Consider the following 12960-nt stretch of genomic DNA (forward strand, 5'->3'; position numbering starts at 1 on the left):
CTGGTGGTGTGAGGGGTTGGGTCGCAGCACTGTGAGGCTGTCCACAGCCACTGCAGCACCAGTTTGATCCCTGGCCAGGGAGGTCACCCACATGGCGCAGCACACCTCTCCTCACTCACCCTCTGCTCCCCTCAGCCGTGAATTTCAGTTAGCCTGCCTGTTCTGCTTTTCACTCTCTCTGGTGAACCCTTTTGCCCCTCGCACCTCTGACTTACACCCCAGTTCTTGTATGCATAAATAAGTAAATCTTAAAAACAAAAAGACTAAATTCCATTATACTCATGACTTAAAGTTAAGTGATCCAGCAGGAAGGTGAATATTAAGTCTAATTTGAAGTAAAGAATATAAAGCCAAGACAACTAGGCACTGTGAAATTGTTTTTGTCTTTTTAATGGCAGGTCAGATATCCTGAAACATACATATATTTCGATAGTCTTCTAGTTGGAGTTGAGTTCAAATATTAAAGTAACACACATGAGCTAAGAGAATTCAATATTGTTCCAAGGCACTTACTGAATCTCCATAACTACATGAAAACGAGAACAATTAAGGATGAACAATTAGACAGTATATAATATAAAAATAACTTTTGCTTACAATTTACAAAATGTATTATTATTACAATCTTTGATTTCTGATAGCCTGCAATGCTGGCTGCATGATTCCAGCAATTTTAAAATTCAGAAACTATTTTCTAAAACTTCAGGGCAAATAATTTACAAATAAGGTACACAAAGATTTAGACCATGCAGAAATTTCTTACATCTTCTGTTAATAATATTTTATGACTGCAACTTTATCAAATTATATATCTACTTGCCCTGTACATATACAAAATAATGCATACATGATAAAACATTAGGAAAAGAGTAGTCCTTACTGAATTTATCATAAAAGTATTACTATATTAACAAGTCTACAAGCAGCGTGTAACAGGGTTAAAAGACATTAAGGCAATAATACTTGAAGTTACAAAATAAACCATATGTAATACTTCTTCCTAAGTGTAGTATAAGGCAGGTAGATGGTCCCAGCAAAAAAATACAAAGGTAACAATCTACACTGCTGCTAGCTCCACATTTTTAAGATGGAATATTATAAATCTGGCTTTCAGTGGCACTTGTATTTTCCAGTATAATTTAAAGTGTCTTTTAGCTCCCTGAATCATGTCCATTCTGAAGGTGGATCTCTTGGTCCTTTGGGTTTTCCACATCGATTACCAAAACCTATAATCAAAATACCACAATAGTTGGTAAATGTTCAGAAATTTTTTATACTACTAAAACCATGTCTGTGTGTGCCCTCATTTTCTGGAACATAAAAATTTCTATATGGGAATTTAGAATTTAAGTGAAAATGTGCACATTAATCAACTCTTCATTTATTCTGGGCAACTGAAAATAATTGTTTTTTTATAAAGCTGAATTCTACCATAATGTAAGGAAAAGAATTAAAGATAGTCGTTCCAACACAAAAGACTTGTTATATAGCTTCTTATATTTTACTTCAATAGAGAATAGAATATTTCATTTGTTTCCTAATTAATTCTAAGCAACTTTAATCACATTTTATTCCTTAGGTTTCACTTATGAACCTGAATAAATCATAGCACAAGTTTGATAAACTTTGCCTTGAGGAAATTCCATGACAACTGACCTTTTTTCTGTCTTTCCATCATTCAAATTACATAAAGATTTACATTACCAATATCTGTGGCTTCTTTTGGACTTTCTGATACTTGATCTTTCTTGTTACTGAAAGTACGTGGATATTCTGTACAAGTCTCTGTGTGAATACCTCCGGCTGGATGATCTAAAATGCAAAACAAAGCCATTGTTTTTTGGGTTTTTTTTAAAGATTTATTTATTTATACAAGAACTGGGGTACAGTCAGAGGCACGGGAGGGTGAGAGAATTCACCAGAGACAGAGCAGGGAGCAGAACAGGCAGACCGAAGACACTGCTGAGGGGAGCAGTGGGCGAGGATGTGGGATTCTCCCTGGCTGACAGGGAATTGAACCACCGCTGCAGAGGCTGTAGACAGCTTCACAGTGCGGCACTCAACCCACTGCGCCACGAGGGAGGCCCCAAAGCCACTGTTAATCACTATCATTTGTAACATGACATGCAGATTCCTCTGATTTTTTTTTTAAAGATTTATTTATTTATGCATACAAGAATTGGGGTGTAAGTCAGAGGTGTTGGGGGAGGAGGTAAGAGGACCTACCAGAGCGAGTGGGGAGCAGAACAGTCAGATCTACTGAAATAAACTGCTGAGGGGAGCAGCAGGCCAGTCAGGAGAGAGAGGTCTGCTGCACCATGAATGTTGCTCCCGGGCAGAGGAGCCGATAGCTTCATAGTGCTGAGACTTAACCCCTTGCACCACCAGGGAGGCCCCATCCTTGTTTTTAGATGCTTCTAGTCTTAATAGGTCTGAATACTTTTTCTGTAAAGGGCTTGAGAGTGAACATTTCGGCTTTGCAAGCTACATATGGTCATTGTCACATATTCTTCATTGACTTTTGTTGTTGTTGTTTTTAAACTCTTTAAAAAGGTAAACAAAAAAATGTAAAAGCCATTTGTTTAGTTCAAAGGCAGGACAAAACAGACAGGTCAAGAGCAGGATCAGGCTTGTTAATATACATTTTTCCAATCCCTGGTCTAGCATGAAAGACAGACAAGTACATTAATTGTTGTACATTAAAAGTACATGTCATAATAAAATTATGCATACAGTGCAATGGGGCCAATGAAGAGAGGCACACAGATAAAATTTGTGGTAGTGAGGTACTCAGGATTTCTAGGAGAAAATGATGATGTTTGTTTTTGTTTGTTTTTTTAAATTTCTTAATATAGGTGTATTTATAGGTGTTTTTCTTTTTTTTTAAAGATTGATTATTTATGCATACAAGAATTGGGGTACAGGCCAGGGGTGTGGAGTGAGAGGATTCACCAGAGACAGAGTGAGGAGCAGAACAGGCAGATCTACTGAAAAACACTGCTGAGGGGCGCAGAGGGCTGGGCAGGAGAGGTCTGTTGCACCATGTGGGTCACCTCCCTGGCCAGGGATAGAACTTGCGCTGCAGTATCTGAGAATTGCTTCATAGTGCTGACGTTAAGTGCCATCAGGGAGGCCCCGATTGAGGGAGTTTTAAAGAGGAAATAAAAATCTGGTCTAAAGGTTTCAATTTCCTCAGCAAAATGAAGGTCATCTACAGAGCAAGAGTTAAGTGGAGTAATAATTTTAGAAGTAAAGTCATGGAAAAATCAGGGGGAAAGAGAGGATACCATCTAGAGTATATAAAACAAGCATTGCTGAAAGCTAACTGTGAATAAAGACCCAGAATTGCAGGTTCAGTCTATAAAACAGTGGTTTCTGCAGTAATCAGTAATACCATCAGATTAAATAAAATGGTTTGGGAATTAGGAACAAGACTCTTGAGAATAATCATGAATGTAACCAGATGATACAGTATGGTATCTAAATTGAATGGTAAAGGAAGAGAAATTACAAAGGAGTTGCCAGATTATAAGGATTTTAAGAATAGATCGAGGGATCCAGCAATAGCAGCAGTAATAAAAAAAAAAAATAGCAGTGGCCTCCCTGGTTAAAATCTCAGAGCTATCAAGCTATCCTCAGCCAGGGAGCTAATGCACATGGGGCAGCAGACCTCTCCCATCTTGCCTGCTGCTCGCCTCAACAGTGTATTTCAGTAGATCCACCTGTTCTGCCCCCGACTCTTTCTGGTGAATCCCCTCACCTCCTGCACCTCTGGCCTACACCCCAGTTCTTGTATGCATTAAAAAAACAAATAAGGGCCTTCCTGGCGGCTCAGGGAGTTGAGTGCCACACTGTGAAGCTGTCCGCAGCCTCTGTAGTGCGGGTTTGATCCTGGCTGGTCGGCCGGTGAGAATCCCACATGGCTCAGCAGACCTTTCCTATCTCGCCCGCTGTTCCCCTCAGCAGTGTATTTCTTCATTCTTTAGTCTGCCTGTTCTGTTACCCGCTCTGTCTCCAGTGAATCCTCTCGCCCTCCCAAGCATCTGGCCTGTACCCCAGTTCTTGCATAAAAATAAAAATAAATCTTAAAAAAAAAAACAAACAACCAAACACTAGAATTGCTACTAGCCACAATTACTTGATACTCTATTATGTGATTTACTTAAATCACAACAATCCTAGAAAAAATATTTTGAAAACAATTAATTTTAGTGATCCAATTCAATCATCTGTTAATTTGGGGCATTTATTCAAAACACTGTCAGATCTAGATTCTAAGTGATTTATAAAAGAACAGAAAATAAAGGAAATACATTAAAAAAATTTCCCTATCAGTCTGTAACTACTGGTAATAAATGCTGTCATCTTCCAGATCAATATCTGGTATAATAATTAATATGCAAAAATTAAACTACATAATTCAGGTTCTAAAAGAGTTGTCCTACGTATTTTCACATACAGAAATAACCAAATAAGTAGCATGTATCATGAGACAACGAAGGAAATTAATCTATACAACTGATAGGAAAATGGAATAAAATCAACTAACTTACCACATTTTTCACTTCCAGAGGTTATCAAGCCCTAAAAGGAAGACATGCAATAGCTATTACAATACATTACTTTTATTCCACCCCCCCTAAAAAAAGGTATATTATGAGTATATAGCCCAAGAAATAAAAGACTGTAAGAATCTCAGTCTAAGGGAAGGGTAACAATGGTTTTCTATTAGGCTTAAGAATTCCTTAATTTATGCTTTATTTTTTGGGGAGTAAAAGGATATAGAAATTCCACTTTCCTTGTAGATAGAAACTAAAAATACCGGAGTTACTACACAAAGGAACACAAAATATCTGCATTTTGCCAGTCCTTCACCATGGTCATCAAATTATAGTATCTTTGATTATAAGACACAGCATCAGTATTACAAGTTACTGCTAGTTCATGGGCCATTCGAACTATATCAATGTTTTGAAATCAATTGTAATATATACCTTAATTTCAGAGATATTAAAATGTGGAGGGAATACGAAAAAATATTAATGTTGGTGAAAAACAGTATTTCCCATCACTAAACTATTTAGCTACCAAAACATTTTGGTACCAAAAGGAAACCTTTGTGACCAGAAAAACCAAAGGGAAGGCCTATGTACTAGGTTATAACATAAGGAACAAAATCTAGAAAAATACTATGGCCCTGAAAATAGTAATTTCCTGTTCCAGTCATACCACCAAAATGACTCAGAATGTAGCATAATTTACAAATTTCAAAATCATTTAGAGGAAACTCTGAAGTGATGGTTATATGTAGATCACATTGTCTTTTTAAAAAAATTTTCAGATACCACATTCTATATAGGGTTTTCATCTGAAATATTCGCACAAGAAATGATGTTAAAAAAATTTTTTTAGGGCCTCCCCGGTGGCGCAGCGGTTGAGCGCTAGGTTGCGAAGCTGCCCGCAGCCTCTGTAGCACTGGTTCGATCCCCGACTGCTCCCTAGCCACCGGAGGAGAGTCCCACATGGCGCGCAGACCTCTCCTGCCACCCGCTGCTCCCCTTAGCAGTGTGCTTCGGTCCTTCTGCCTGCTCTGCTCCCCGCTCTGGCTCTGGTGAATTCTCTCACCCTCCCGCGCTTCTGACTGTACCCAGTGTTTGTATAAATAAATAAACAAATCTTTAAAAAAAAAATTTTTTTTAATGGTTTTAAGATGACAGTTATTGTAACAACTGTAAGAAAAATTAACAAAAGAGCCAAAATTATTAGCTATATAGCTACTCCAATTCCAAAAAGACTCACTTCAGATTTTTTTTGTTCAGACTGTTCCTGACTTTGAGCTTCACTCCATTCAGATCTTACAGGTGTATCTGAGAAAAATGAAATCTTACAATGAAAATTAACATCTTTAATTCTTAAAATTTCTTGCATTAGTATATAAAAACAGACTAGTTTTAGAAACTTAATTCCATTAAAAAGTTCTAGTTTTGTCAATTTAAGAAATTCCTTAAAACTTAAGTTCCTTTCTTAAAATTTAATTCAAAGATCAGTAATCAATTTATTATAAACTCATTGTAATCTACAGATGTGGCATGTAGTACTATTGAAGTAAATTGCTGTTTTCAACATCCTTAAAATCAGTTAAAATTAATAAAATACTGGTAATATGTAACTCAGATTAGACTGGTGAGCACCTCCACTGAGAACAAGACACTATAAATATATCAAAGCTATTTCTGTACTCTATCAGAGGGTTAAGGAGAAGAAATATATTATCAATGCTGTGAAATATGCAAGTCCTCACTGATACTCCAGTGGTCTTAAATGTCTCTTTATTAACATCAACTGACTGATGTTGATCTACAACCCAACTGAATGTTTACTTACCTAAACTGGCACCATATGAAATGATTAATTCTTTTCATAAATAAGTGCTATTTTTAATAAATGACAAAACACCAAATTGCAAAAATTTATAATTGCATTTAACTGAATTCTAGTATCTAGAATAAATGCAGCCATTTTAACAATCCTAAGTTAAAATAAATGCCATTTCAAAGTATTTTTCTTGCAAGGAATGAAAACATTTGTCAATATCAATTAAAACCTATTTTTAATTTAATTATGCAATTCGATAACTAAATTAAAATCAGTCATTTTTCAGAGTCTAGTATTACAGTTTAAGTAAGTAAAAGCAGAAGAGACACTCACTATGTTCACTTGCTAATACAAAAGATTCAGGAGTTCTTTCAGGTAGGGGAGGAGGTGAATCTTCACTAACATCAACATCTAAATTAAATACATAAAATTTAGATTATTAAAAATGAACTTATTTCAATGAGAACTTTGACATTCTAAAAACCACTGACGCAAGTATCTAAGAGAACCAGTTTGTTTTTTTAAGAAAGAAACAAGAAAACCTTACCACTCAATTTGGTATACAAATTATGAAGCTTACTGAGCAAAGAATAATGCATCACTGCTGCATAGAGAAAATGACTTTCCAGATACCCTGAGACATTAATCACCATTCTCTGAGTTTGAAGGCAGTCTTCAGTAGAAAAGTCAGTGGACAAGTGACTCATTTTCTGGGCTTGCTGATGAGGCTTTGGGCCCAAAAGCGAAAGTTTTAGTCATAAGCCAGTACCCCAAACTGGATTCAGGATACACTCCTTTCCTGACTTTTGACATACACTCTGCCAACTGTCCTATCAACCTATTAACTTTTTTTTTAAAAGATTTATTTATGCATACAAGAGCTGGGGTACAGGCCAGAGGTGTGGGGGATGAGAGGATTCACCAGAGACAGAGTGGGGAACAGAACAGGCAGATTGACCAAAGTACACTGCTGAGGGGAGCAGCGGGCAAGTCAGGAGTTCAGCTGAGCTATATGGGTTGCTCCCTGGCAGGCCGGGGGATTGAACTTGTGCTGCGGATTATTTCAAAGTGCCGTGCTTAACCCCTCGCACCACCAGGGAGACCCAACCTATTAACTTTTAAATCCCATTTTTAACTGTGTACTTCAGTTGTATTTTGTATGGTAATGACTAAAATAATAGGTTTGGAGTGTTGGCTATTTTTCAAACACATTAAAAATATAATTATTAAAATTTCTTGGATATTCATTTGTTTATTGTCTAAAATCCTGTGAACATCTGAGCTATATAATCCTATTGGTCTTCACAAAAGTAGAAGTCCTAAAAAGCATGATAAACGTTTTTCACCATTGGAAACAAAATTACTTCTTGGAAGAGCTAAGTAGCTCTTAGAAAAGAAAATATGATACAATCCCCAACTCTCAGGGAGTCTTCTTAGGGAGGATGGAGTATAACAAAGGGTAATGTGAGCCTCCATGGTGGCAAAAGCAGTTAAGGTGCAACCTGTGAAGCTGTCCGCAGCCCTTGAAGCATGAGTTCAATCCCCCAGCCAGCCAGGGAGCAACCCACATGGCGAAGCAGACCTCTCATGACTTGCCAGCTGCTCCCTTCAGCAGTGTACTTTAGTCAATCTGCCTGCTCTGTTCCCCACTCTGTCTCTGATGAATCCTCTCACTGCTCCCCTCCCACCCCCACATCTCTGGTCTGTACCCCAGCTCTTGTATGCATAAATAAATAAAATCTTTTAAAAAACAAGGGATTTTGACAATTGCTCTAGTAAAGAAAATTAACAATCTTGCTATGACTCACTGCTATTTTACATCTGTCTGGCTGTACATTAAAAGAGAGTGAAAATCAGGCCTCCCCTGGTGGCACAGGCAGTTGAGCGCAGCGCTGTGAAGCTGTCTGCAGCCTCTGCAGTGCTGGTTCAATCCCGGCCGGCTGGCTAGGGTCCCACATGGCGAAGCAGACCTCTCCTGTCTCGCCCTGCTGCTCCCCTCAGCAGTGTATTTTAGTTGTCTGTTCTGCTCCCTGCTGTCTCTGATGAATCCTCTCACCCTCCCCCGCATCTGGCCTGTACCCAGGGTCTTGTATAAATAAATAAATAAAATCTTTAAAAAAAAGAGAGAGATTGAAAATCAAGTAAAGCCTTTTCAATTTTCAACGAGCATGAGCTAGGTATCATTGTTCCTGTCTGTCTTATATTTATTATACTGAAGACACAAGATAATGCAAACTCTAGGTGCCACTAAGAAAAGAGTTTCAGTGTAACAGTTTATTTATCTACCCTGAGTGTCAGAACACTCTCTTGCATATAAAGTTAAACCACTAAAGAACTACCTTACAGTCAATCAGACTGAATCATCATCATCATATGTCCCTCCCCGTCTTTTTGTTAAATGGCAATCTTACATTACATATTATATAGTTATCTTTAAAAAACTTGATAATTTTTCTGACAATCCTAGCTCTTAAAATATTTTTAAATATTCTAATTATTGCCCTTGCTTCTCAACTGGATCACCGCCTCATTTTTCCTGCATATAATTTGTTTTACAGATTATCCAACCACAGACTGTACATTTTATATTAGTTTTTGCAAATCAAACATTATATGGGGACCCAGGATCGCCAAGTTAAAAAATCTTTCAGTCAACATCAAAATCAGAATTCATAGCCAGGATTTTTTTTTTGGTCAGGCAGTACTTTGTACAAAAGATAGCAAAATAAAATTATTCTGCTTAGTTAACAAAGAAACAAAAACACAACTGTTGCTTACAACGTAAAGTAATAATAACATTAAAAATAGGACTGCTTGTAGTGATGTTACATGTAGCACAGAATACTTAAACAGGAAAGCTTTCAGCTAATACCAAACTCATTTAGCATAGTTAGGGTAGGCTAAAAAGAAACCAAAGATCATTTACAGCTATCTGTAGTATGAAATATAAACAAAACGAGGAAAACAGATGTGAGCTGGTATACAGTTAGATACTTTCAACTATCCTTGTATAATATATCTTGTGTTAAAGGAATTCCTTCTCCTTATCACCAGAATACTGGTTATGTGGTAACAATTTTTAATGAGCACATACAACATGCATCCTTACTGCCCTCACCAAATTCTTAGTAATGGTTAAATCGATATATTTCCTAGATATAAGACATATGCCTGATATGCTGGAAAAACCTGAAATGAAATTTATTGTTTATACATTTTCTCATGTTGTTACAAACTGGCAGTTATTTTTCAAACCCTGAAATTGAGGAAGAAAAGGGTAGTAACAATTTTAAATGATGGAAAATAGGTAAAATAATATCTATTTGTGGTAATTATTATTTTCTGAATATCCTTCAAATAAAACACAATGATTAAGAGAATACAGAACCCTGTAAATAGAAGAAACTAGCTCAGACTCTCATGTAATCTACAAAATATATTCTCAATAAAAATACAGTTGGGGAAATAAAAATACAGTACCATCTCAGTATAGATGGTACTTACTGGGTTGGACATAGGAAAAGTAAGTCATTATTCAGGTTGACAATACTTATTTTGCCTACACATTGTAAATACCAGTCTACAATATGTGTTACTACCACACATTCACTTGACTGACAAGTAAATGACTACTGATAATCTGTTGATCAGTAAACAACTTTCATGTTTCTGTATTTGCTTTCAACGTTGTGGTCTTTTAAGAAGGTAACCCTGATTATTTTTAACAGATCAAAGGAGTTTCAAGAACCAACAGAATTTTAAAAAGATATTTGGTAGCTAAAAGAACCTAAAAAGAAGAGAAAATATTTGTGATAAAACATGGGTGAAATTAAATGGCCCATCAAGACAGTCTACAGTATTTGTATAATTATTACTTTAGGCAATTATCTTACTCAAATTATTTATAATTATTCAGTCAGATAAATCTTTGACCCATATAAAGTACTAAAAGATGTAATACAGAAGAAACATTTTTTAGTTACAATTGAAATTGTTGGAAATACAAAGTTCAGTAATACAATGTGACTCAATACAAGGAAATAAATAAAAGTTTGCTTTAAAAAAACAGTATCTAAAATAATGAAATTTTGCTGTAGGTTGTAGTTAAGTAAAGAATACAGTAAATTAATATAGCTAAAGTGCTAAGAACAGTGAGTGGCACATGGTATAAATATTTGTTAGATACTATTATTATTACCTTTTTCAGCACCTGAATGTATTGTTCCTGCTATATCATGTCTAGCAATGGACATTGGCAATGCTTTCCTAGTAGAAACGTTTTCAGTACTAGTGGCAGCAGAAACTGTGGCACTTGCTGTTGAAATATTAGTTTTATTCTTGGTCACAGCACCATCAGAGTTCCTTTCATCTGAGTCCGAGTCATCAGAGTGAAGAGGGTTAGTAAAACTGATGGGTGCTCTGTTATGATGATGCGTATCACAGGTTTCAACTTGTGTTGTGGAGCTTGGTGTTAAACTCACAGTTTTCATTGTTTGACAGTGGATCTCTGAGGATTTGCGTTCAGATGAATCAAGCATGGAGAGAGCATTTTCAGTTCCATGAAATGACCATGTAAGTCCTTTCTCATCAAGAGGCAAGCGGTCTGGCCTTGGAGGCGACTCTGAATTCTTCTGTGATTCTTCTGGTAGAATAACTGGAGCTTTATTTAACTGTTTATTACTGCAGTCCAAACAAGAATTCTGAGAAATGTCATCAACTTTTAGATCCCCTGAATTCAATTCCTGTGACTTAGAGATTTTATCAGTTACACAAGGTGAAGCAGATTTAATTTTAATTGCATGTCCCCTATTCAAGAGTGTGTTCCCATCAAAACTTTTTGGTCCCTCTTGGAGAGGCACCTTCTTAATCTCAAAACTTAAATTACGCTCCAGTTTTTTATCTATCTGTTCAATAGTTGATTCATTTTTCCCTGGAAGTTCTGTTGATTTATTATAGTTTCTGTTGAGGTCTGTTGAATGTTGTTCTGATGAAACCATGTGCAACACTGGCTTCGGATGGTATCTGTCATTGTCCTGCCACACAGTAGTGACTGTTGGAAAAGCAGAAGGGGGCGAAGGTGTCAAGATGGGTGGCACCGGGTGAGGTTCGGGTGGCTGCAGTATTTCTTCCTTAGCATCTCCTTCTACCAGGCAACTGAAAAACAAATATGAAGAAAAGGGTCATATCAGTGTTTCTCTTTTTGGAAACAATTATGTAGCTAAGTCAATAGAATCTGTGGTTATGAATAATAATTACAATTTGTCAGATTAAATTCAATGTTTAATATACGTACACTGTTTAAAAAGCCAAATATAAGAGTGTTAATGAGCAATCCCTTCCCAGAGCTCTCTAGTCACCCCACCATATCAACTTTTCAACTTTTCTTTAACAGCTGCATCTAAGATTTACCTAAATATTTTTAAATGTGTATACACTGTTTTTCTTGATCTTTCTAGTTCACACTTTCTCTATGTCTTCCTACTATGTAAGTACCTTCTCCATTTTCCCAATACCAGTACACTGTTTTACGGTTAGATCAATATTGTGACTGAATTTGTTCCTATGACACTGTGATCTCATATATAACTTCTTGTTTCCGCCTAGTAACTGCCTTGAGCTTCTGATGGCTTAGCTTTTTTTTACATATCATCATAACCCAGCCTTTTCCCTAACTTGCCTGTAGAACTGTACAGTCCTTTCAATAAGTCAAACATACAAGGTGTCAATACCACAAACCTCCGCTGGTTCTGCGTGAACTACCAGCTCAAGGTCTCTGCAAAACTGACATGCTCTCTTGTGTCGGACTTTCCTGTTCCCAGGTTCCATCTTCCTTTCTCTAGGTACACACTCTTGTTTTGGTGGGTTACAGCCTCAATTTGTTTCTTGGGAAATATATATATATAGGGGGCAAATTTCTTGAGGCTTTGTACATTTCAGTATTATAGTCTCAAAGTTACTGATTTTTTTAAAAAGACAAAATTTTAGATTAAATTAGAACTTTTCTTCCTTTAGAATTTGGTAATTTTGATATTGTTCCATTGGATATCAGCTACTTTTTCCTCTCATGGAAGTTTTAGGTTCTTTTTTACTCTTCATTTTTTTTTATATAAGTTTTTATTTATTTATTTATTATTATTATTTTTTAGAGGCATGTTTTATTTATTTATTTGTTTGTTTGTTTGTTTTTTTGTTTATACATGCACTGGGTACAGTCAGAAGCGCGGGAGGGTGAGAGAATTCACCAGAGCCAGAGCGGGGAGCAGAGCAGGCAGAAGGACCGAAGTACACTGCTGAGGGGAGCAGCGGGCGGCAGGAGAGGTCTGTGCACCATGTGGAACCCTCCTCCAGTGGCCGGGGAGCAGCCGGGGATCGAACCGGCGCTGCAGAGGCCGCGGGCAGCTTCGCAACCCAGTGCTCAACCGCTGCGCCACCGGGGAGGCCCTACTCTTCATATTTTAACTTTCATTTTATTTTTTTCTATGTATAGTATATAATTTAATTGCTGTTTGTTTAAATTTTGCTGTGCTATTACCATATACATCTTTTTTATATTAATTTTTAAAAATTTTTTACATCACTGTTCAT

The 12960-nt window shown here is 36.7% G+C and overlaps 1 protein-coding gene across 2 annotated transcripts in view; it reads right to left on the bottom strand.

Annotated features, from left to right (window-relative positions):
* Positions 1–362: 362 nt before the first annotated feature.
* PTPN12 (protein tyrosine phosphatase non-receptor type 12) overlaps positions 363–12960 on the bottom strand; it is a 79173-nt gene continuing 66575 nt past the window's right edge. For both annotated transcript variants that reach the window (XM_037511030.2, XM_037511037.2), the window contains 6 exons: positions 10574–11529; positions 6709–6786; positions 5800–5867; positions 4554–4584; positions 1705–1812; positions 363–1226 (listed from right to left, as the gene is read on the bottom strand). In XM_037511030.2, the coding sequence (XP_037366927.1) occupies positions 1165–1226; positions 1705–1812; positions 4554–4584; positions 5800–5867; positions 6709–6786; positions 10574–11529 (1303 nt within the window). In that variant the 3' untranslated portion in view covers positions 363–1164. The remainder of the gene's footprint in view (positions 1227–1704; positions 1813–4553; positions 4585–5799; positions 5868–6708; positions 6787–10573; positions 11530–12960) is intronic.

Source organism: Talpa occidentalis, unplaced genomic scaffold (genome assembly GCF_014898055.3).
Source record: "Talpa occidentalis isolate TD23 unplaced genomic scaffold, MPIMG_talOcc4v2.1, whole genome shotgun sequence".
NCBI classification, from domain to species: Eukaryota; Metazoa; Chordata; class Mammalia; order Eulipotyphla; family Talpidae; genus Talpa; species Talpa occidentalis.